Source organism: Macrotis lagotis, chromosome 1 (assembly GCF_037893015.1).
Source record: "Macrotis lagotis isolate mMagLag1 chromosome 1, bilby.v1.9.chrom.fasta, whole genome shotgun sequence".
Classification (NCBI taxonomy): domain Eukaryota; kingdom Metazoa; phylum Chordata; class Mammalia; order Peramelemorphia; family Peramelidae; genus Macrotis; species Macrotis lagotis.
The window spans coordinates 485,713,315-485,738,807 of record NC_133658.1 but is presented as its reverse complement, the minus strand read 5'-3'; the positions used below and the strand labels follow the sequence as shown (position 1 = coordinate 485,738,807).

General features: G+C 34.0%; 1 protein-coding gene across 4 annotated transcripts in view; it reads left to right on the top strand.

Annotated features, from left to right (window-relative positions):
- The window catches only part of VWA3B (von Willebrand factor A domain containing 3B), a 237,656-nt gene that overhangs the window by 31,405 nt on the left and 180,758 nt on the right, over positions 1–25,493 (top strand). For all 4 annotated transcript variants that reach the window (XM_074213732.1, XM_074213731.1, XM_074213729.1 and 1 more), the window contains 3 exons: positions 1,683–1,933; positions 5,242–5,401; positions 24,265–24,434. In XM_074213732.1, the coding sequence (XP_074069833.1) occupies positions 1,683–1,933; positions 5,242–5,401; positions 24,265–24,434 (581 nt within the window). The remainder of the gene's footprint in view (positions 1–1,682; positions 1,934–5,241; positions 5,402–24,264; positions 24,435–25,493) is intronic.

The following is a 25,493-nucleotide window of genomic DNA, read 5'->3' as shown; positions in this document are numbered from 1 at the left end:
CCTTTTAGGGGAAAGGAAAAGAAATAATTTTTTACTGTTCACAGTTGAATCCTTGGAAACTCCAACTTTAAAGGTTTACATATTGCACAGAAGCAATATGGAGTTTCTGATCCTTTTTTGTTAAAGCTACTATGAAGGATAGGTGATGTCATAACTTAAAAAAATTCAAGAAACTTTAGAATGATGAAATACTGGTTGGAAACAGGATTGGAGAGAGAGAGAGATTGAGTTGCTTCTGGCCATGAGTGCTGAGTAGCTATGACATCATGACTAATAAATCTGAGAATAAATATTTGTGAATTTCAGAACGTTCCCCAGCAACAATTGGTTATATAATCTATTTAGGAACATTTTGTATGAGAATTTCACAATCTGATTTTCTAGTCTCTCCTCTTTTCCACTGAATCTCTTGAGAGTGACCAAGTGTTCTTATTTAAAGATATTCCTATAACCTTGCATATAAATTAAGTTTATAAAAACATTTTTAAAAAGTACACAAACATTTTGAATACAACAAGCTAACTTTCTCCTTGTTAGCTGAATCATAACCTTAGAGGACCTTTTAAAAATTTTTTCAATTGAAAAAATGGGAAGGAATGGATTATTATCAGCCTTAGCTGACATCTCTTTTCATAAATTAATCAGACCTGATAGACTAGACAAGTGGCATTAACTAGATTTAATTCTCTCCTATAGACTTTGATATTTTGCTGTCTTTTAAATATGCACTATGAAAAATGGAAACAATTGGGGGATTATATGAGGTTTTAAAATAGCATTATTTGTTTAAACCCCAGCTCTCATGTTGTGTATTGTTTGGCAGACATTTTATTTTTCTAAACCTCAGTTTCCTGATGTATGATGATAATTTTTTTTTTTTTTTTAGTTTTTGCAAGGCAATGGAGTTGAGTGGCTTGCCCAAGGCCACACAGCTAGGTAATTATTAAGTGTCTGAGGCTGGATTTGAACTCAGGTACTCCTGACTCTAGGGCCAGTACTCTATCCACTGTGCCACCCAGCCGCCCCCTTGTCCTTCATTCTTGAAGAAAATCATAACACACACATGAATTGGATTTGAGTGAGAGGGTATTGTGCTAAGTCACCAACCTCACTTTCTCCTCCAGAGCCATCTGGGTCCAATGGCCAGATAGGAATCAGGACAACTGGAGATGATTCTGGATGTGAGGCAATCAGGGTTAAGTGACTTACCCAAGGTCACACAGTTAGTGTCAGTGTCTGAGGCTAGATTCTAATTCCCATCTCCCTGACTCCAAGGCCAGTGCTCTACCCACTGTGACACCTAGCTGCCAGGTACTATATGTAAGATGAGATTTATCTCTATTGTGAACCTTTGTAATCCTTCAAGTGGTTTATAAATATGGAATCTTCTTTTTTATTGCTTGACTTAGATGAAGCTCTTCCACAGATAGGGAAATGGGGCAATAATCTCTGTCTATAGGGGCCACTAGGTGGCGCAATGGATAGAGTACTGGCCCTGGAGTCAGGAGTACCTGAGTTCAAATTCAGCCTCAGACACTTAATAATTACTTAGCTGTGTGGCCTTGGGCAAGCCACTTAATCCCATTACCTTGCAAAAAACCTAAAAAAAAATCTCTTGTCTACTAACCCCAAGATTCCAGAATTTGATGGTGGTATCTCTTTGTGTTTTTGTTTGTGTAAAGCTGACAGCAAAAACTGAGTTGGTCTATCCATTTTTGGAGCTTTTAAGTGATGCTGTGGAATGCTTCAAGCAGAGGATGAATTGGTTGACCAGTGGAAGCCGGCAAATTTTTGGTGTAATTTTGGACAAATGTATCACTATAGTGTTAGACTTTGGTTCCCTAGATGATGAGGAATTTAGCCTTTGCAAAGATGCTCTCATAATGGTCATTGAGGAACAGGTGGCTCATCTGACCAGATTTAATCTTATACGGTAAGTTGATTCCATTTTCACTAATAAATGATCTGAAGAAAGATAGAAGTCATATATGAATTTTAGTGAAGATGCCTAATTAGTTAATGATAATAATAATAATAATAATAATGACAAATAACAGCAATCGCCAAATTAAACTTAATTGAAGTTATGGGTCAACTAAAAGTCAGTGGAGAGGTACAGGGTGTCTGTCATCAGATAGTTCATGGAAAACTATATTTGTGAATTAGTATGAAGGACTATATATATATATATATATATATATGAAGTATGTATATATAAGGTAGAAATATGACCCATAAAAAAAGGATATGGGCTGGTCACATAGAAAGAGTAAAGGTTAAAAATGTAGTTGTTATCTTTTATTAGTAAACACACCATACCAGAAGATGTGGAGGAAGGTCCCCAACTTATTGAGTAGATCTCTTGTGCAAGGTTGATGGCGAGATATGGACAAGAGTTGAATGAAGATTTGGATGGGTTGCCACGAGCATCACTGGAAGAGTTACCCACAAAGATGAGCTATTAGAGTATTATTAAAGGATTTAATTAGGATGACAGAACTAAGAATTTAAAGGGATATTATCACCTTCCTTTTTCTCACCCATCTCTACTTTTATTTCTTTACCAACTCCTTTCCATTCACAAATGTGCATATTTAAGTTTCCTCTTGTGAACAATGAGTTTTGTCCTTTAATAAATATACACACAAATATATTTACATGACTTATTTTTCTTTCCTTTTAAGAACAGAAGTGGTAGGAAAGGCATCTTTCAGAAAATCTCCTTTTAATCAGATCAAATTAGTAATTGTAAAAGATTAAACTTGTCTTTAAGAAAGCCTCCTCAATTGTAAAAGTTGAAATAAAGATTTATCTTACAAATCTCAAGATAATTCCTACAACTTGGAAGGGGAAAAGCATAACTGATAATTTTTTTAGGTTTTTGAAAGGCAAATGGAGTTAAGTGGCTTTCCCAAGGCCACACAGCTAGATAATTATTAAGTATTTGAGGTCAGATTTGAACTCAGGTACTCCTGACTCCAGGGCCAGTACTCTATCCACTGCACCACTTAGCTGCCCCAGTTTTGCTCATTCTTAAGATCAAACTCTGGAGATTAACATTTGTCTTTTAGTAGGCCAAACTCTGAGGGTTAGCACATAGTTAAGATATTTAATCTAGTGAGAATCTAATCTCAGTTTTGGAGGACCTCTTCTTACTCTATCATAAAAAAACCCCAATCCTCCAAATACTTTTTCATGAATTCTTCTAATATATTCAGCAACTTAGTCATCTCTTTTTTTCTTGTTAACTGACAAATTTCTTGAAGAATTAGTATGAGCTAATATGTCTTTAGTGGATATATGGGTTAGTCCACATTCTGGAAAACAATTTGAAACTATAGCTAGTCACTAAACCACATATACCCTAATACCTTCTACTAGGCATATTATCCAAAGAATTCAAAGACAAAGGGAAATCATTTATGTGTAAAAATATGCATAGAAATATTTTGTATTGTAGCAAAGAGATGGGGAAATGGCCAACAATTTGTGATATATATATATATATATATATATATATATATGTAGCAATAGCACACATACATATTTATATATATTATATATATATAGTAATAATATTGTCCCATAAAGACCGAGAAATATGTAGCTTTTTAGAGAAACTTGGGAAGAATTTTATGAATTGATACAGAGTAGAATGAATAGAACCAAAAAATCAGTTTGCATGATGATTGTATAATGTCAGGGAAAACAATTTTAAAGCCTTCAGAACTTTCATCAATGTGGTGATCAATCATGATATCTTACAGAACTCTAAGTGGAAAATTGGGTTGATTATATTAAGGATTTTGAGTATAAAGATATTGCAGGTTAATTTGCATGTTCTCTCCTCTTTGGTCCTGTCATTACTTAGCCAAACTCAAAAGATCACAGCATTTGTACTCTTAGGCCATTGTTTTTCCACAGCACTATTTAAATGTGGCTTTACCTGCCAGTAATTTCTCAAGTATTTCTTTTTACTTTATACAGTTTGTGGGAAACTTTGAAATTCTAAATCTCGTGGTGCTTTATGATCTGGTCTTAATATTTCCTCACATGGTTAGAATTTATTGCTTAAATTGCAACATTTGAAGTAATATATAGTCTTCAAAAATACTAATACATGTTGTTTTAACAAAGCAGACCTTAGAAACAAATAGCCAAATACCCTGTCCTTTCAGCACCTACCCACATAGAGTCTTCCCAAAAAACAGTTCAGCATAATGATCCAGTAATTGTGGCTGAAGATGCAACTGATGATGGTAAACTTTGATAGTTCACCAAATGTATATACATTATCCATTGTTCTTAATATGAATGAACTGTGTATAATATTATTTTGACTCTGCTTTCTTAATCTTGCATTACTTCGTATGAATCTTCTTAAGTTTCTCTAAAATCTTCTTAGTCCCTGATTGATTTATGTCATTATAATCATTATATTCATTATAATCATTATATTCATATAATGCAATTATATTGTATTATATTATATTAATTATATTAATTATATACATTATATTCATATAATACAATTTGTCTAGCAATTCATTAATCATGTTAATGTCTAGATTTCTTTTATTACAAATAATTCTTGTGTGGTTATACATGTAGAGCCTATATAAGATTGCTTTCTGTCAGGGGCAGGGGGGAGGGAAAGGAGGGAGGTAGAAAAATATAAAACTTTGCAATATGATTGTTGAAAACTTGCATGAAGTTGGAAAAACAAATAAAATATTTAAATAATTAAAAACAAACAATGCTTCTATGAGTATTACAGTATTTTATGGATCTATTCTTATGGCTAATATATTATCTTATTTTGATTATTTCATGGCTTCAGTCATTTTTATTTTTTAAAAGTCTGTTTATTAATTTTTAATTTGTTAAAAGTCTGTTATATGCTTTGGAATGGTACTAAACTTTAAACATATGGATTTTCTATTAGTCACTAACATTATCCTTAGTTTACTTTTTATTTCTTTTGTCTCTTCTTTCTCCCTCTTTATTTCTTTTTTCTTTACTTCCTCTTCTTTCTCTCCCTCCTTCGCTGCCTCCCTCCTCTCCTTCCATCCTTCTTTTCTTCCCTCCTTCCTTCTTTTTCTTCCTCAAAAAGAGGTTTAATATGATGAAAACATTATAAGATGTATTTCTTAGTATTTTAGTCCTCCAAAAGTTGATGATCCACATAGCTGATTGAATGACTACTAAACCACCCTCCAATGTGATTGTTTTTCCCCTCAGAGCTGCTCAGATCATGATCAAGTGGCAGTGTGAATCTGTTTTTGCCACTGAAGATTACGTAAACTCTGCTATTAAGTGGATTAAGAACCTGGTGTGCAGGTCTCCTGTGGCTCATGGGAGTGCCATCAGTGCTCTACAAGAAGCTAAAAAAGATGACTCAGTAAGTGTGTGTACATGACTGACTCTCAAACAAATTATGAAACAGGTGGAATTTTCCTTTAGAACCTCATGATTCTTTCATGTTGCTGCATACTATCTAGAATCCCTACCTTCAATCAAAAGCTATTGTGCTGGCCTTTTATCTTCTTTGATAGTTCTATAAAAAATTTCCTTGATATTTTAATAAAAAATTCCATATTTACATCTTTTTCATTCCTTTAGGACCCTACTTTCCGAGATGTTATTTAACTCATGAGATAACACTAATCCATGTTTTATAGGTTAATCCATTTTCTAGTGTTCATAGAATCAGAGATTTAGAGTCAAATCAGTTTAGAGCCAATTGAATTCATAATTCTCATTTTACAGATGAGGAAATCAAGGCATGAGAAGTTAGGTGACTTTCCCAAGGTCACCCAGCTAGTTCTGAGGCAGTTTTTGAAACCAGGTTTTTCTAACCCCAAGTTCAATACCTTATTCTCTACCTCATACTGTCTCTCCAATGGATAGTGGAGTGTGTTAGAGTTCCCTCTGTTTTCTATCCTCTCTCCCAAGCTTGAACTCATAGGTTGAGTTCCCTAGGGTACTATCTAATGTAATTTGCATAGCTCTTAGGCAAAATCATTTTGACTTTTTCCTCATCTGCAAGAGAGGCATAGTACTGTATATCTAAAAAGATTGTTAGATTATTATTACCTAATTTTAAAAGTAGTGAATTATGCTTTTATCCTATGTTTTCTATTTCAAGGATAAATTTGTAGTAATATTATTTCATGGGTCCTTGGATAAATGTGTTTATGCTCATCTGAGGCAACCGCATGTTCTATCTAAGATTCTCAAATTGTTTATCCTAGTATCTGCTGATTTTGTGATCTCAAACAAATGTGGTGGTCTTTTTTGTTTTGGTTATTTGGTTTTTTGTTTCCCCTTATTATTACAAATTTCTTGCTTAGATGAGAGAGGCAAGCTATAGTAATTTGGCAAGAAAGTACAAAGAAGGGAAAAACCTCAGTAATAACAAATATAAGGGCAATAAGTGATTAATTTGTCTTGAAAATTGTTCAAGAGGGGTGGCTAGGTGGTTCAGTGGATAGAGCACCGGCCCTGGAGTCAGGAGTACCTGGGTTCAAATCCGACCTCAGACAATTAATAATTACCTAGCGGTGTGGCCTTGGGCAAGCCACTTAACCCCATTTGCCTTGCAAAAACCTAAAAAAAAAAAAGAAAATTGTTCAAGCGATTATAGTATACTAGCAGATGTGGATTATTCATAGAGAATGTTTCTATTTATTTCGAATATGGGCATAACTCTAAAAAAGATCAAATGAGCCCCACTGAAGCATAACTTCCTTATGTAAGCCTCCTTGACTTAGTTGGATTCAAAATAAGAGCTGAGGGAAGGAATAAGGGAATTCTCCAAGAATCTGTGCTTTTTTTTCCACCCAAGAGATCACATTACCAATCCTCTCACTTGTTTTGTTTTTGTTTATTGCAAGGCAATTGGCTTAAAACTTGTCCAGGATCAAACAACTAGGTAAGTGTTAAGTGTCTAAAGTCAAATTTGAATTCAGGTCCTCCTAACTCCTGGGCCAATGGTTTTTTCCTCTGTACCACCTAAGCTGCCCATCCCTTGCATTCTTTATTTGAATTGAGGGCAAAATTCAAAATTACTAATATAGCTAAAATGATAATTAGATAGATAAAGTTTGTTTGTGTCTGGATTTTTAAAAACAAAAATTTTTATATTTTTCACTTTTATTTTACCTATATTTTTAAATGTATCTCTTCTTTACTTCCCTCCTAGAGAGGTCCTATAAATAAGAATTAAAAAATGAGGAAATTTTGGAAAAATTAATCACCATTGAAAAAGTCAGTTGTTGAATGAAGTGTTCCATATACATAGGTCTCCATTTCTTTAAAAAAGCAGGTCGGGGGAGGACAATATTTTCAGATATTACTTTTTTAAAAATAAACTTTATTTATTTAAGGCAATGGGGTTAAGTGACTTGCCCAAGGTCATACACCTAGGTAATTATTAAATGTTTGAGGTTGGATTTGAACTCAGGTGCTCCTGACTCCAGGGCCAGTGCTCTATACACTGCATCACCTAGCTGCCCCCAGATATTTCTTATTTGGGGTCAACCTTGATCATTATAATTTCTCAGAATTCAGTTTCATGTTTCTCTGTTTTCATAATAGTCATCATTTCCTACAGTAAAGTATTATTCTATTATACTTATTCTACTGAGATTTGTTTAACCATTTCCCACTTGATGGATAATTTCTTTGCTACCATAGATTTTAGGTATGTGAAAGGCTTTATTTCCTTCTGATTTCCTTGGAGTATATGCCTATTAGTGGGATATCTGCTTCAAAGAGTATGGACATTTTAATAATTCCTTCTGCACAATTTGCATAATATAAAACAACTAATTGGTACAGTGAACCTGGAGTCAGCAAAACCTGAATTCAAATTCTGCCTCACACATTTGCTAGTTATGTGACCCTTGGCCAATCACTTGACTTCATTCTTCCTTAGTTTTTTTTAAATTTTTGTGAGATTAAAATGACACAATATTTGTAAAGCACTTTGTCCATCTTAAATTTCTGTGTAAATGCTAGTTATTATTAATAGTTTCAAAATTTTAGTCAGATTGGTTGAATCAATTTATGATTTCACCAATATTGTGACTATCTTTCTATTATTTTTCATTGATTATTTTCATTTATTGTCAGCTTTGTCAATTTGTCAAGCATGAGGTGGAAACCTGGGAATTATTAGCACTACATTTCTCTTTTTATTGATGATTTTTAACTTTCTTTCATAAATGTATTAGTTTTAATATCCTTTGAAGATTTGTTTAATAGGGAATGACTTTTTGTCTTCTATTATTCTATAAGTTGTCTCTATTTTGAATATCAGAACTTTATTGAGTTTTTGTTTTAGTTAAATGAACTCCAGCCCTTTCATAGAATGAGGTTAATTTCTAAATGTTGGAATATAAAGTCAAAACTCATCAATAACCTTTAAGATATATTAAAAATGAAGGAATATAGAAGTGAAGAAAAGGAATCTTTAAAAAAATATAACAGCTTATCAAAAATAACTGATGCAAAGATTTTCTTCCCAGATGAATGCTTCCTTTCTTATTCCAGTTACCTTAATTTTACTCATTGAGAAGCTTTTAAATTTCATATAATTGAAATTATTAATTTTATATTTTACAATTGCCTCTATCTTTTGTTTTTTTTATCCCTAGTCATAGCTATTAAATAATTGTGATTGGCTTTTCTTATATTTTTCATGACATTATCTTGAATATTTAGATCATATCATCATTTTGAATTTAAGATATCAGTCTAAACTCAAAACCTAATTTCTACTAGACCATTTTCTATTTTTTCTTAGAATTATTTTCAAACATGGAATTCTTCCCTAGGTAATTTATAATATTAAACATTGGGTTGAGTAATTATTTCAGCTCCTTCCTTGTCTAGTCTGTTTCATTGATGTACTTTTCTCTTTTTTTTGTCTAGTACCAAATAGTTTTTCTGATTACTAGTTTGTAAATTGTAGTTTGAAAATGCTATTCCCTCTTAATTGCTACCTTTTTCATTATTTTCCTTTATTATCTAGATACATTGTTTCTTCAAATTAATTTTATTGCTTCTATTGTAAAGTACTGTAAAATATCTCTTTGATAATTTTTTTTTGCATAGGACTAAATTAAAAAAATTTTTTTTTTAGATTTTTCAAGGCAATGGGGTTAGGTGGCTTGCCCAAGGCCACACAGCTAGGCAATTATTAAGTGTCTGAGGCTGGATTTGAACTCAGGTACTCCTGACTCCAAGGCCAGTGCTCTATCCACTGCGCCACCTAGCCGCCCCGGACTAAATTTTAATGGTAGAATTGTCATTTCTTTTAATATTGGCATGATTCAGTCACATGTACTGAATTTCCCACCCAATATATTAATTGTTATTTACTTCTTTAATAAGCATTTATGATTATATCTAAAAAGATATTGCATGTGCTTTTGTAAATTGATGCTCAAATATTTTATGTATTTTGAAGTTATATTGAATAATGTAGATTTTTATATATAAATCTGATCATTCTTATTAATAATTTCTTCAGTTTGTAGGAACCCAGATAGTTTAAAAGTGTCAATACTGTTTTTGGTCCTGAAAACTGATGGGCAATTTTAACTTGAAATTGTATGCTCTATCTGAATGGGAGGAGAATAGTTTGGATCTTCATGATAGTCACCAGATGTTTCCAGCAATGAATACTGAATTTAAAGCATTAACTTGAAGGTGTTTCTGTAAAAACAGATTGATGGTGGTACTGTTTGTGCTCTTTATTTCATTACAACTAATAATGATTCTTGAAACTTGGTGAACACTCTTAAATATTTCACAGTAGTTCATGAGTAAGTTAAGAGAGTATTCTGTGAAACAGCATGAAGTACATGGAATTGAAGTGGTCCAGAAATGTGAGAGACTGGCTACATAGAGACATACATATACATTCCTACATAAACAAATATAATTATATAAATATATATGCAAAAATAAATGAGAATAACCAATGAGAGATAATGGAAAGTCTCTCACACACACATACACACACACACACACACACACACACACACACAATCTTAGACGAGTTGTGAACCAAATTCACATTTCAATATGTGATACATACAGTGTTAATCTTGCAGTCAAGGAGACTTTGATTCAAGTCTGCCTTTGATATATACTATGTGACTGTGACCAAACTCTCTCAAACTTTTTTTTTGCTAAGCTACAAATAGATAATTTAGTTAGGAGTTGATGTGGGAACCTTCCACCACAAAATTACAATTTTTTGATGTACATTAAGGATTAGGTGATGAACATAAGGTTAAAAATGATTTAATCATTGGCCTCAAGGAGCTGATATTTTACTGGTTGGGGGTGGGGTGGGGCAGGGATGTGTACATGGATAAATAAATAAGATATAGGGAGTCAAGTGCAGAGAAGAGGTTCAGTTAAAATATTCCAGAAAATTTGAGGAGGGAGAGACAGTTTCATTTGAGGCATCAGGAAAGACTCCAGAATGAAGGTGACACCCAAATGTTTATGATTTTTTTAAACATGTTCCTTTATGGAAAATAAGGAAAACTATTCTAGGCATGAGGCATACTTCCTTTAAGGGGCATGTAGATGAGTGATCAATTAGGGAAAAAATCAGGAGAATATTATGACAAAAACTCAGAGAAGAGACAATATCCAAAAGGATAGGGTGATCAATAGTGTAGAGGCTAGAGAGGTCAAGAAGGATGTGATAATCAGACGTGGCAATTAAAAGATCTGCAAGAATTTTGAAGAGAGCACTTTTAGTTGAGTGATAAGATCAGAAGCCAAGTTTCAAAGGACTGAAAAGTGAGTTGAAGAGAGGATGTAGAGATAATAAGTAGATATATCTCTTTCTAGAACTTTGAGAAAGGCAAGAGAGATATAGGATGATAATAATAGCAGTTAATGTGTATAAAGTATTATGTGCTAGACAGTGTGATAAGCACTTTACAAATAACAGCTCATTTGAACCTCACATTGACCCTTTTATTATCCCTGTTTTACAGATGAGGAAACTGAGGCAAATGAAGGTTAAGTGACTTGTTCATGATCACACAACTAGTAAATACCAAAGACAGGATTGGAACTCAGGTCTTTCTGACTCCAGACCCTACCCTCTATCCACTGGACCACTAACTGTCTATGATAGGATGGTAGAGTCTAGTGAAGTTTTTTAGGGATTAGGGAGACTTGGTTACATTTGAAAATAATGGAAAAGGAACAAGTAAAAAGGGAAAGCTGGATGACTTGAGAAGGAAAGGAAGAGACTGGACAATTTTCCAGAGGAGCTAACTAAAAGGGAATAGACTCTAGGGTACAAGTAGAGGGGTTGATTTCAGAAAAAAAGGACAACCTCATTATCAGAGATTGGAGTAAAGCAGGAGAGAGTAGTAAAGATTATCAAAGGATTTGGAGATAAAGAGGAATGGCAGGAGCTCATAGAAAATGATTTCTTATTTTCTGAGGTCCTCAACTGAAAGCCTATGTGGGGGACAAGGGAGAGAGGTGTGGGAAGTTTGAGGAGAAGAGAGAAGGTTTGGAACAGCCTCTTTAGGGACTGTGATAGAAAATCAATTGCTGCAGCAAGGTCCCACTTGAAGTTATATAATATAAATTTGTAATAACTCAGGTTTCTCTGGTGTAAAACTTTTTCTAGCTTGGTTCAATGGCAAGTGAATGAATAGGACTGGAAGAGTCAATCAAATGAGGGAGTAATCCATGCTTGAGATTTGTCAAATGTTCTGAACTGAACCTGATGCAGGTCAATATACTGATTGTTCCAAGGAAACAGATAAACTCTCATGTCTTCCATTAGGTAACAAAATTTATTTAGTCTTAGCTAAGAAGGATATTCCACAAGTTCAAGCACTGAGGAGTTAATTTAGTTGAGAGAGGTGCTTTTGTCTCTGATTAACCCATTGTCCATCGGCCAAACGTCAGAAAATTTGGGGGCTCTCCTTGTAGCTGTGTTGTACTCAGGTAGCCATTAATGCTCTAAGACAAGTCACCACAACACTTGGGTGCTTGGGTTATGGATTTTTCCCCCTTAGATGGTATTAAAACTAATGTTTCCAGGATAATTTTAATGTCTTTAAGGAAAAACTAGCTTAACTTGTATAAGGATGAGTTGGGGTTTTAGGTGGGGATGGTGTTAAGATACTCTTTGAGATATAAGTAGCAATATGACAAAGGATCCAAAGATTCAAAAGTACAGAACAACCTGGAGAATTCAGTTTCATCTCCAAGCCACAGTGAAATCTTTAGATAAAATGTCCAAATTTATTTCTATGAATTCAGATATAACATAGGAATATGTCACACATTCCTACTACATCCTAGTAAAAAAAAAGACTTTTTTTTTTCTATATAATTTTATCTGTGTGACAGGTTTTATCATTCATATCATAATAAAATCAGTGTATATTATTGTTAAGGGGAGGTAAAGACCTTTTGATCCAGAAATTAGATCTATTAGATCTGTTTCCCAAGGTAATCAGAGAAAAAGAAAAAGAATCTGGATGTTCTAAATTATTTAGGGCAGTTCTCTCTGGTGGCAAAAAAACTGGATATTGAGAGGATGCCCATCAGTTGGGGAATGACTAAACAAGTTGTGGTATTTCATTGTGATGGAATTCTACTGTGCTCTAAGAAATGATGAGCTGGATGATTAAAATAAAAAAAAAACAGAAAGATCTGCAAGAAGAGAGAAATGAGCAAAACTAAGAGAACATAGTTTACAGTAACAGCAATATTATCCAAAGAGCATCTGTGAATGGCTAAGTTATTTTGAGTATTACAAATACTCAAATCTTAATACTAATTACAAATACTCAAATATTATTATAAATACTCAAATATAAATACTCAAATCTACTACATGGTATCTATGAAGGAATATGCTATCCAATTCCAGAGAAAGAATCGATAAATAAAAGTTTGAATAGTATGGTTTCATATATATATGTATACAAATAGACATACCTCTGTCTGTTAGCCTTCTTTAGGGTAGGATGAGAGAACCAAAAAAAAAAAAAAAAAAGGAAATGCTGTGTTGTATTTACTGCATAGTTTTTTTTAAAAGAAGTAACTGAAATTCATGGTTTTATATTGAATCTTTTTATGTTCTGCTGTGTGCATGGAAATTTTTTTTAAAAAGTAGTATTTTGTACTCAAAATGAATAACTTATTTAATAAAAGGAATATAAAGAATACCAACAATTCTGTTATTGGTATTAATAAATTTAGGCAGTGTCATAGATAGAGCATCCCACAATTATTTATTCTTCACTTTAGATATAGAATATGAACATCTTGACTGAAGATTGACCTTCCTCAATGTTTGTAGAGGCCAACTTGGCTGCTACTATTTGTGTAATGGTGGGAAATGTGGATAGGAAGCATTCTGGACAGCAGGGGCAAGGAATCTCACTCAGGGTGAAAAATATTTCATAGAAAATCTATACCAAGGCTCTCAAGAGCTGGTTGAACTTCATGTTATGGTGAAGCACCAAAAAGAATATCATGAATAGTGAATAACTTAGAGAAACCTAAGGAGAGGAGGAGAGTCTGCCATAATGCTGGCTATGGTAATTTCAGTTTCAAGGGCTCTCAGGGCAGAGGAATGTTTGCAAAAAGAACTCCAAACTTTTACAGCTCTTTGCAGAGCAAAGAAGCTGGCCTTGCTAATCTGGTGTGATATAAATTTGCACACAAAAATTTCCTGGCATGAAAAACTATCTACATACTTGCCAATAATTTATATAGCCTCCGGACTGACAATAATGGAATTAGAAGCCCCGTCAGCTACAGAGAAAATGCCACACAGATGGCTGGGGAGCCTTGTCAGATGTCTAGCCTCTGACCGTGTGTAATTTTAGAAACTTGAGCAGATGGAATCCTTTCATATGCCATTTTTCTAATGATGCAGCACTTCAAGACCATCTACAATTATTAATGTCTCAAGTAGAAATAGGAACCACTTTAGTATATGTGATTTCTTACGGTGGTCAAATAATGAGACATAATGGAGTACTTTCGTCCTCAGAACAGTATAAAATTTGTCCTTCCTATTAGTCGTTCAGTGAATTATTTCCAGACTAATGTTTATTCATTAGTATTTTTCTGCCTGACCAGTGATTAAGAGAACTATTTGAAATCTTGGAAACATTACAAGAACAGTCCATGTTTCCCAAGGTTTCTTGATCTTATCCTGATATTGGGCTACAGACCAAATTAAAACAATTCATTTTAATTGGGGGGGGGGTTGGAGTGGAGAATTGATACTGAGTTTAAGCAGCTTAAACGTTCTTTAGGAAACTGTCTACTTTCTAATTATATCTGACATTTATAAAATACCTTGAAGTTTGCAATGCTAATATGTTTTTTTATTTGAATTTCACAATAATCCCCTGAGACAGATATGTCAAGAATGATCACTTGCTCCCCCCCACCACCAGTTTTACAGCTGAGACCACTGTGACACAAGTTAAATGATTTGATTAAAGTCACATAGTTATTATATGTTAGAGGTGGAATTTGAATTTGGGTCTTCTTGAGAGCCAAAGTCCATCCCACAAAAGTATTAGAGAACCTAGTCCCTATTGCCTATTTTCCATAGACTGGATACTGATTCCCCCAATTCCCACTCCCAATGGAGGTAACCCAGAGTCTTGATTCACTACCAAATGAGATAATACAGTATGAACTATAAAAATGCAAGTTGTTGTCTCCTTTCCAGCAGTCACTGGTGGAGTAGATGACTCTTCACACACTTGAAAGAGCAGAGAATCTTTAAGTACAATTTTTTAGTAAGATAGCAGAACCCTTGCTCCTGTAGGTCCATCAAGCCTTAACATTTTTCTTGCTGATGTGCCCTCTGGGTCCTCAAGAATTAGCATCTAACCTGCTCCTGAACCACTCTTTAAGTTGTCTCCTCTAACTTGAATGTGAACCTTTTGAGAATAGGAACTGTCTATTTTTGTTCTCAGGATTTAACGCATATTGATAGAACTTAATAAATACATTCCCTTATATTTCGCTAATGTCATATTTCTCACAGGTTTCAATCTAAACGCTAGCCTTGCTCTTGCTTGTTTTAAAACAACATGTTGGGACAGCTAGGTGGTGCAGTGGATAGAGCACTGGCCCTGGAGCCAGGAGGATCCGAGTTCAAATACGACCTCAGACACTCAATAATTAGCTAGCTATGTGGGCAAGTCACTTAACCCCATTGCCTTAAATAATGAAAATTAAAATAAATAAAAATAAATTTTAAAAAATGTAGAAAAAAACCAATGATTTTGGTCTTCATTTCCATTCTGCCACCTCTGCTTGAACTCTCCATCGTGACAAAGTATAATTATTGAGCACAAAAATAATGACTCATCTGACAATGTATACAACATTCTTTCATGTCCCCCCCCATCTTTTTTGCCATGTACGAGAGTGTCTTTTCTATAGCTAGGGAGTGACAGAGAGTCTGTCTGTCTTTTCCCTGGGACCTTAATTGGTTTGTACCATTACTTGAAATTTTATTTTCTTTTAGTGATCATTTCATTTATGTCATGGATATTGTATATTTTGTTCTCTTATGTATTTTGATTTGTGTCAATTCACAAGTCTTCCAAAGTTTCTCATATTCATTATTTTTAGTGAGCAATAATATTCCATCAATTCAAATGTCTTAGTTTTTCAACCACATTCTAATCAGTTATGCCCATACTTTGTTTCCAGTTCTTTGCCCTCCCAAAAATGACTGGTGTGTATATTTTAGTATGTATCAGACCATTGTTTCTATCTTTAACTTCACTGAGATATATGCCAAGTAGTAAAACTGCTGGATTAAAGGGACAGGGTAATGATTTTTTTCTTGCATAACTCCAAATTGATATCCAGAATGGCTGGCACATTGTACACCTCAATCAGCACTGAAACAATCTATTTATTGTTATTCTATTTACCCTTGACCGAGTAATAATACTATTTGGCATATATCCCTAGGAGATTAAAGAAAGAATACACATGTACAAAAATTTTGGTAATGAGACTTTATTGCAATAGAAAAGATCTAAAAATAAATAGGTGATCATAAATTGACCAAGGGTTGAATAAATTATTGTATATGATTGTAATGAAATGTTATTACACCAAAAGAAATGATGAATAGAGCAAATTCAGAGAAACACGAGAAGACTTTATGAACTAATACAAAACAAAATGAAAACAAGTTTCATGATTATTTCATGAAAAAACTTTAAAATTTTAATCAAAGCAGCGTCAAGACTGACTTCAAAACCCTGATGACTAAACTTGCCTCCCACTTCTTGAAAGATCAAAAGCAAAAAATGAGATTTGCATTTACAGACAATGTATTGATTTGTTTTATGGACTATACACATTTTTTTAAGGAAGAAGACCCAGGGAGGTCAGGAGGTAAAAGTATCAATTTTAATGTCATGAACCAATCATGAACATTAAATGTCTCCAATTACTGTATTTTCCTTTTCTGTAAATTTTTTTCTTGTAATTATATAATGTGCATTGTTAGATTAATTTCCAGATTTTTTGCATTTTATAGTTATTTTGAATAGAATTTCTATAATATAGCATTTCTTTTTTATAGTACATCCCAGAAATGCTGATGGTTTTGTAGTTTTATTTGGGTGGGAAATAGAACACTATTTAAATAAAAAAAAGAAAAAGGAATGAAAAAAATTATCTCAGGTAATTTCTCTGTGGGTTTCTAAATAAATTGTTATGTCATTAATATTAGGATATGAAAAAAGCACACTAATATACATGCTATGGAAAGAGGAAAAATTCTTATCAAAACAAGAGTATGTTGCAAATAACCATAGAGTCTATTCCCACTTAGGAGTGAAATTCCCAGAATATAGCTACTAAATTCCTCTCAGGACCCTAGGGTTAACCTTGAAGCAATGAGGAAAGGGGTTTATTCTAATGGTGATCATTTTTTTTCAAGATGAGCAGCTTAATATCGATTACTCAGCAGATGATTAGCATTTAGCAAGGGGTTTCTAAAAAAGTGGTAGATTAAGGATATTTGGTATAAAATATCACCCCCAAATTCTACAATATATTCTTTCCTAAGTACATACTGTACCCAGGAGAAAGAGAGTCCAAGTTTAGAAAGTACATGTGACAAAAGGGTGATTCAATCCTGGAGTATCTATTTTTGAAAGTCATTAAGGTATGGTATTGTTTTTCTCTGGGTCAACTAGGAGTGCCAGCCCTGAAGTTAGGAAACTTCTCTTCCTGAATTCAAATCTGGTTTCAAATACTTGTTAGATGCATGACCCTGGGCAAGTCACTTAATTTTATCTCAGTTCCTCATCTGTAAAATTAGCTAGAGAAAGAAAATGGAAAACTATTTCAATATCTTTGCAAAGGAAATCCCAAGTGAGGTCACAAAATGAGTTAGACATGACTGAACAACAAATAGAAAAACAAAAGCTTTTCCTCTGCTGGGCCCTTCTTGGAACCTTGAATCTGCCTTTCCAGCCTGTCCTTGACTCCTAATGCATACATACATTACTGTCATTTTAACTGCATTTATTTTGATTGAGGAAAAATTTTTTCAATTTTAGGTCTTTGAAATTGTTCATTTAATCTTTTATTGTTACCTTTAGTCTTTGTTCTGATAAGAATTCTCCTTTTCATAGTAATGAAAGATAGGACCACCTTTTTTATACTTTTTATGATTTGATGACTTTTTGTATTTAATAAAACTCTATTTGGAGTTTGTGGAATATGGTGTAAGATGATGTTCTCAACCTAATGTCTTGAAAATTTTTGTACAATAGGGAATACTTACCTCAGTAGCTAGTATACTTAGATTATTGAACACAGTGTTAGCGTGCTAGTTTATTTCTGGGTTCTATTGAGCTAATTTATTTCAATGATCATTTAAAAAAATAATTTATAATGGGTAGCAAATAGTTTTGCTAGCAGTAATTTTGTAGTATAGTTTGAAATTTGATGTCTTTCTAGACCACTTTCATTCCTACTTTTAAAAATTATTTCCCTGGAGAATTTTAGACTTTTCTCCTTCAAATGAATTCTGTCATTATTTTATTTAGTTTTGTCAAGTATCCCTTTGGTGATTTGACTGGTGTAGTAAATATCTGGAACTTAATTTAAGTAAAAGTTATCAATTTTAATTTCATGAAACAGTCATGAACATTAAATGTATCAAGTTATTATATTTTCCTTTTATGTAATTTTTTTCTTGTAATTATATAAGTCAAATGCTCATTGTTAGATTCTCATTTTTTTGCATTTTTTAATTATTTTGAATAGAATTTCTATAATATGATTTATTTACTTTTTATAGTTCTTTCTAGAAATGCTGATGATTTTGTAGTTTTATTTGGGTGGGAACTAGAATATTATTTAAATAAAAAAGAAAAAGAAAAGAAAAAATATCTTAGGTGGTTTCTCTGGGATTTCTAAGTAAATCATTATGTCACCTTTATGACAGAGTAGATAAACTGATTGATTGAAGTCAGGAAGATCTGAGTTTAATTCTCATCTAAGAAACTATATGTGACTTTGGGCAAGTCACTTAGTTTTAATTCTCTGACCTTCAATCTCATATATAAAATGAAGAAATTGGACTTGATAACCTCTAAGGTCCTTTCCAACTCTAAGTCTACAAATAGAGATAATTTTTGTTTTACCTTTGTCACTGAATTTTGTTTTCTTATATTACTAGTATAACTAGAATGTCTAAAATAATGCTGAATAACATTGGGGAAAGACATTTTTGATTTGCCCTGTTGAAGATGATTCTCCATTGCAAATATGGAAAGTTTTTGGTTTTTAAATATGTGCTTTTTATTTTTTTGTTTAAATAGTATTTTATCACCCCCACCCACAATTAGACATTGTGAAATTTTTTGCCCTACTGACTCAGTGCTCTATCCACTGTGCCACCTAGCTGCCCCTGTTCATAATTTCTTATTGAACAATAATCCATTATATTCATATTCCATAGCTTGTTCAGCCATTTCCCCAACTGATAGGCATGCCTTCAGTTTCCAATATTTTGCGACCATGAAAAGGACTGCTACAAATATTTTGCACATGTAGGTTCTTTACACCTCTTTGATGATTTCTGTGGGATATGGACATAATGGTATTGATGGATCGAACTTTGGTTGCCCTTTGGGCATAGTTTCAAATTTCTCTCCAGAAAGGTTGGATCAGTTCACAACTCTACCAATATTGGAATCCCAATTTTCCCACATCCTTTCCAACATTTATCATTTTTTTGTTGTATTAACTAATATGATAGATATGAAGTGGTTCCTAAGAGTTGTTTTAATTTTCATTTTTTAAATAAATGTGATTTAGAGCCCTTCTTTATATGCCAATAAATAGTTTTGATTTTTCCATCTGAAAATTGCCTCTTCATATCCTTTGACCATCCATAAATTGGGGAATGGCTTGTATTCTTATAAATTTGACTCAGTTCTCTATATATATTTGAGAAATGAGGCCTTTATCAGAAACTTGCTGTAAAGATTACTTCCTGGCTTTTTGCTTTCCTTCTAATATTGACAGCAGTGGTTTGTGCAAAAATTTTAAAATTTAATATAATAAACACTTACAATTCATAATGTTCTGTATCTCTTGTTTTGTTATTAACCTGTAACTCAACATCTCCTTTAAGATTATGGATACTATACCACTTGGTACATATATGTTTAATATTCATACTACTTCATTGTCTATGGTACATTTTTAGCATAATAGTTTTTTTCCTTATCTCTTTTAATTAAGTCTATTTTGTCTGAGTTCAGAATTGCTTTTTTTAACTTTGGTTGAAGCATAATAGATTCTGTTCCAACCCCTTACCTTTACCCTCTATGTGCCTCTCTGCTTCAAGTGTGTTTCTTGTAAAAGACTTATTGTAGGATTCTGATTTTCGATCCACTCTGCTAAGCTGCTTCCATTTTATGGGGGAGTTCATCCTATTCACATTCACAGTTAGGATTACTCCCTGTATCTTTCCCTTTTATATATATATATATTCTTCCTCCCCCCTTCAGCCTTTACCTCTTCAATTGTTTTCTGCTTCTGTCTGCCACTGCCCTTGGTCTGCCTTCTCTTCTGTCAGTCCCCCCCCCTTCCCTTTCCCCTTTACTTAATCTTTTCTCCTCCTACTTTCTTGTAGGATAAGATAGATTGATTGTGTATATTATTTCTTCTTTGAGCAAATAGTGTTGCCTACCTTCCCATCTTTCCCTCCACTGTAATGAATTTGGTGCAGTATATAGAACACTGACTAGCCTCGGGTTCAGGAGGACATGAGTTTGAATTTGACCTCAGACAATTGACACTTTCTAGCTGTGTGACCTTGAGCAAGTCACTTAACCCTGATTGCCTCACATTCAGGGCTATCTCCAGTTGTCCTGATTCATAAACAACCATTAGATTCAGATGGCTCTGGAAGAGAAAGTAAGACTGGTGACTTAGCACAGCATCACATCACTCAAATCCAATTCATGTGCTTGTCATGGCATCACCTCCCTGATTTCATGATCTTTGAGAATGAAGGACATAACATCATCATCATCAATAAGATTTCACAACCCTTCATATGAAATAATTTACCCCATTTTACCTCTTTCTTTCTTCTGAACTCAGTGTATCAATCATTTTCATTCCTTAATTATTTGTTATTCATTCAAATTCACCTTATACCTTTGTTATCTTATACCCATAGCCTCTGTTTTTATTTTGGGATCTCTTTCCTAGGTAATAGTTGGAAATATTTCAATGCTTATTTGGATCCTTTGGATCCAGGATATCAAAGCAGCTTTCCTTTACATATATATATATATATATATATATATATATATATATATATATATATATATATTAGGGTTTTGCAAGGCAGATGGGGTTAAGTGGCTTGCCCAAGGCCACACAGCTAGGTAATTATTAAGTGTCTGAGACCGGATTTGAGCCCAGGTGCTCCTATCCACTATGCCACCTAGCCACCCCTCCTTGATATTTCTTGAAAGATGTTGTCCATGTTCTCTTTTTGATCATGGCTGTAAGTTAATCTAATGTTTCTGACATTGTCTCTTGGATCTATTTTCCAGGTCAGTCGTTTTTTCCCAAAGAGGTATTTTCTTCTGTTTTTTTCCCACTTTTTGGAATTTGTTTAATTGATTCTTGATGTCTCATAGAGTCATTAGCTTCTCCTTGCCCAGTTCTAACTTTTAAGGCGTTATTTCCCTCATGTTTTGTACTTCCTTTTCCACTTGGACATTTATACTTTTAAGAAGCTGTTTTCTGGGGCAGCTAGATGGTGCAGTGGGTAGAGCACTGGCCCTGCACTTGGGAGGACCTGAGTTCACATCTGACCTCAGAAACTTAATAATTGCCTATCTCTGTGACCTTGGGCAAGTCTCATAGCCCCAGTGCCTTAAATAAAAAAAAATTTAAAAAAAAAGCTATTTTCTTCAGTGGATTTTTGAATTACTTTTTTCCTTTTCCAAAACTACTTTTAAGCAGTTTATTTCTTTTTTCCAAGGTGTTCATTCTTCACCCCCCCATAATCTCTTGTATCACTCTCATTTTTTCCCCCAAGTTTTCCTTCTACTTCTCATTTATGATTTTAAAGCTCCTATGGGTTCTTTCTGGTCTCAGACCACTTCCCATTTTCTTTGGGGGTTTTGTCCATGTTTTGACATTGTTGTCCTTTTCTGAGTTTGTGTCTTGGTCTTCCTTGTCACCATAATAGCTTTCTATAGTCAGATTCTTTTGTTGTTATTTTTTGCTTATTTGGGGGATATTTTTCCTTTCTTTTAAATTTGAGCTCTACTCCCAGAGATTGCAGGCCATGGCTGTTTACCTGGTGCTATACTAATGATGCCTTGAGGTACACAGAGGTCCTTCATGTCTGGTATGAACTGCAGGTACTGCTGGAGGCCATAGATGTCTGGGATGTGCTGAGGCTGGTGGGGTGTTTCTGTTTCCTTGTGGCAGTTTGGCCCCTGGAGGCTATCGTTTTGCTTAGGCAATATAGGTTGGGCCTACCTGTTTGCCCAGGGCTATATTGAAGCAACTGGTGGTTCTTGGAACTGGAGTCTGTCCATTGCACTAATTACACAAAAGCATGGGGCTGTGGTGCAGAGACATGGGAGGTGGGAGAGGGGTGGTGGTCGGGTCCTGATGTTGATATTTGCCTTATCCATTGCTCTGGGGCTCAGGTTCTGCACTGGTTTTCTGAGGTGAGGTTTGCTGCTGGCTTGCTGTAATAGTTCCTGCCTTGCACTGTGTTCTCCTTTTATCCAAGTGAGATAGATCTTTTTTTGCCAATCTTCCAAGTTTCTTGGACTACAAGATTGTTTCCTCCTATCTTCTATTTGTTCAGGAATTGTTTGGGGGATTATTTTATGGTTTGGAGGTGACTATGGGAAAGTTATGGCAATTTACTGCTTACTCTAACACATTAGCTCCTGGAAGTCCCTTCTAAATATATACTTTTGATCATTTTAAGAAAAGGTCATTATTCAACCTTTTTTAAAAGGTATTTAGTAAATGGATGCTGTATTTTATCAAAGTGTTTCTGTAACTATTAAAATAATAATATATTTTCGGTTCTATTTCTTTTATGATTAATTATACTAATTATTTTCAAACTTTTAAACCATTTTTGTATCCTTTTTTAATGTCTCTCATTTGGTCATATTGAACTGTCATATATATATATATATATGCATATATACATATATATATATATATATTTTTCCCCTAGTTTTCTCTTGACAGAGTTGAGAACTATAAAGAGCTCTGTATTTATTGGAGAAAGAGGTAGGAGTGCTATTGAGGGGTAAGACCTTCTTCCCCTTTTCCTGCCCCTATTAGAGTTGGGTCCTGTATAAGACCTTACCTACAATCTTGCTTTGAATAGATCAGTCTCATAAATCAAATTGTCTTAAAAAGATCATTAGATGAACTTAATTAAGCCTCAGATTTTAAAAATGTATCTTTCAAATAATATGACTGTGCATTACTTAGTTATACAAAGTATCCTTTTTGCCTTACTGTTGTTTTAAGCTATTAAACCTTAAAAGAACTTTTAAGACTTTGGGGGCACCCTTTACATATATTCCGTATGCTCTGCTTTAATCAAGGAGTAGAAAGATAAGTATGAGGTTTGATGGGACCATTAATCTTAAAGAAATAGTGAGATTCATGTGTGTTTTCTTTTAAACTTAAAATATCTGCTGATCTCCATTTTTAGCAGATGAGTTGATAAAATGGTGATTATGTTTGGAAGATTGAGTTTATACCTGTCTCTCTGGTTTTAAATTTTTTTTTGTTAGGTTTTGTGTCTTGCTTTTTGGTTATGTTTCTTTCTCTATGTCTTAGTATTACAAAAGTTCACAATTTCTGGGGAATTCCCACATATTTGTGCTTTGGTTCCAGCCTGGACTTTCCGATATCATCAGGGAAAAATGTAACAGGCCTGAGCACTCTTTTCAAGTCCTCCCTTCCCCAATCTCCCACCAACATTGGCTGTGCTATTTCACATAGGAACATCCATCTAAATGAGGCACCTGTTGGAGATGCGAGAGGTCTTCTGGGTAGGACAGAACTAGAAGTTATTTACTGTGTAACCTTGAACCTGGCTTTTTTTTTACTCTCTGTCTCTGTTTCCTCATTAGTGAGATAGGGATAAAATCTATCCTTATAGACAGACTCCTTGGATGGGAATAATCTATAAATGATTATAAAAGGAACTCTATTATAAATTCTGGATGTTAATGCTGATGAGTATGTTTTCATTGCAACGTTGCAATGGTAAAGATGAAGAATCTTCCTTATCATTAGTGCTTTGTCTTCCTTTGGGAACACCCCATCACTGAAGTGTAAAATATATGAAATGGGCTCGACTGAAGACAATAATCCAAATCTCTCAACTCCTTGCTGCCCATGTATTCCTTGAATTGATATCTATTTCATATCAGCTTTTCTTTGACACTAGGCTCCTGGAAATAAATATCTTACATGATTATTCTTTCCAAGTGTCTCAGCACAGTAAACTTAAAGATGCTGGACCAGAGAAGCTCTAAGTCCTACCATATTAACCTTTTTTTTTTCCTGTTGTCATTTAGTGGAAGGAATGTTCAAGCCAATTAATCCATTAAGTGAACATAGGGTGTCATGAAAGTAAAATAAATTTTTGGTGTCTTTGTTTTATAGGTCACAGTCATTTACTATTTTATTGTGGGTGATGTTCTTGAAAAATCCAAGCAGCTTCTCCTTCATTCAGCAACTGAGAGTTCACATATAATCCACACAGTGTCCTTTAATGCCAGAGGAGAAGACACCATCAATTTCTTAAAGGAATTGAGCTCTTCAACCCGGGGCAGGTATGGGGGTGGTGGTGGTAGAAATTCATCTGAGTAAAAAAAGAAATGATCTCTGTACTTCTGATTGGGGAGAGTATGTCTGGAATTACTTATGCTTTTTTTTAGTAGCAGCATGGCCTATTAGACAAAAGACTGACTTTGCAGTCAAGAATCCAGTTAGATTTCCCCCCCCCAAATTTATAAATCATCTTTGTGTGTAAAATAATGCCTTATATGTTGGGTATATAAAGAAAAAAATAAAAATATATGTGTAGCTCTATGGATCACCAGATTAAGCCTGTGATCTGATGGGGCAGGCTTTAATACTTAGATTCTTAGTAATTTTGTCTTTGGAAATGAATTTATGAAATCACAAATGGCTATAGTCAAGAGAGAGAGAGAGAGAGAGAGAGAGAGAGAGAGAGAGAGAGAGAGAGATAAATCTTTCTAATAGTGATAGTATTGGTAGTCCAAAATATGAGCTATGAGCAAAGTTAGATACCATATGGCTTCCTGAGTTATTCTTTGCCCACATGGGATGAAAAAGGGACATAAAGAAATGCAAAGGAGAGAATCAACTGTAGGGTTTTTTTTGGAGAAGTAAATTGATCTCAATTAGATGCAGTCTTTAATAGGATAAAAGATTGTACTTAGAAAAGTGTTCCAATTATATTCAACTGAAGAAAGTCAGGGGAAATATGTCTAGTTTTTTGTTTGTTTTGTTTTTTGGTGTTTGATGTTTGTTTTATTGCTCCAGTTACTTGAATGAGTACCCTACATTAAAACATGTGTGTGTGTGTGTGTGTGTGTATGTGTGTGACCATGAAGATTATCAATGACCATGTGAGTCTGTTTAGATGTGGCTCATAGGAAAGCATGAATAGGCATCTCCAAGTCTCCTCTGTCTATGTTTCTTTAGGGGAGAATGTGATTCTCTCTAGGAGGGGAAGCTAGAACTTGATGCCTTAAACTGACCACTTTACTCTCCTCAGAGAAAGATCAATAGGCCAGAATTCTATCTGGCCGGACCCCGCCCTCCCCAAATACTGTTAGTGTATTATCACTGACTTTTAAGGAGGA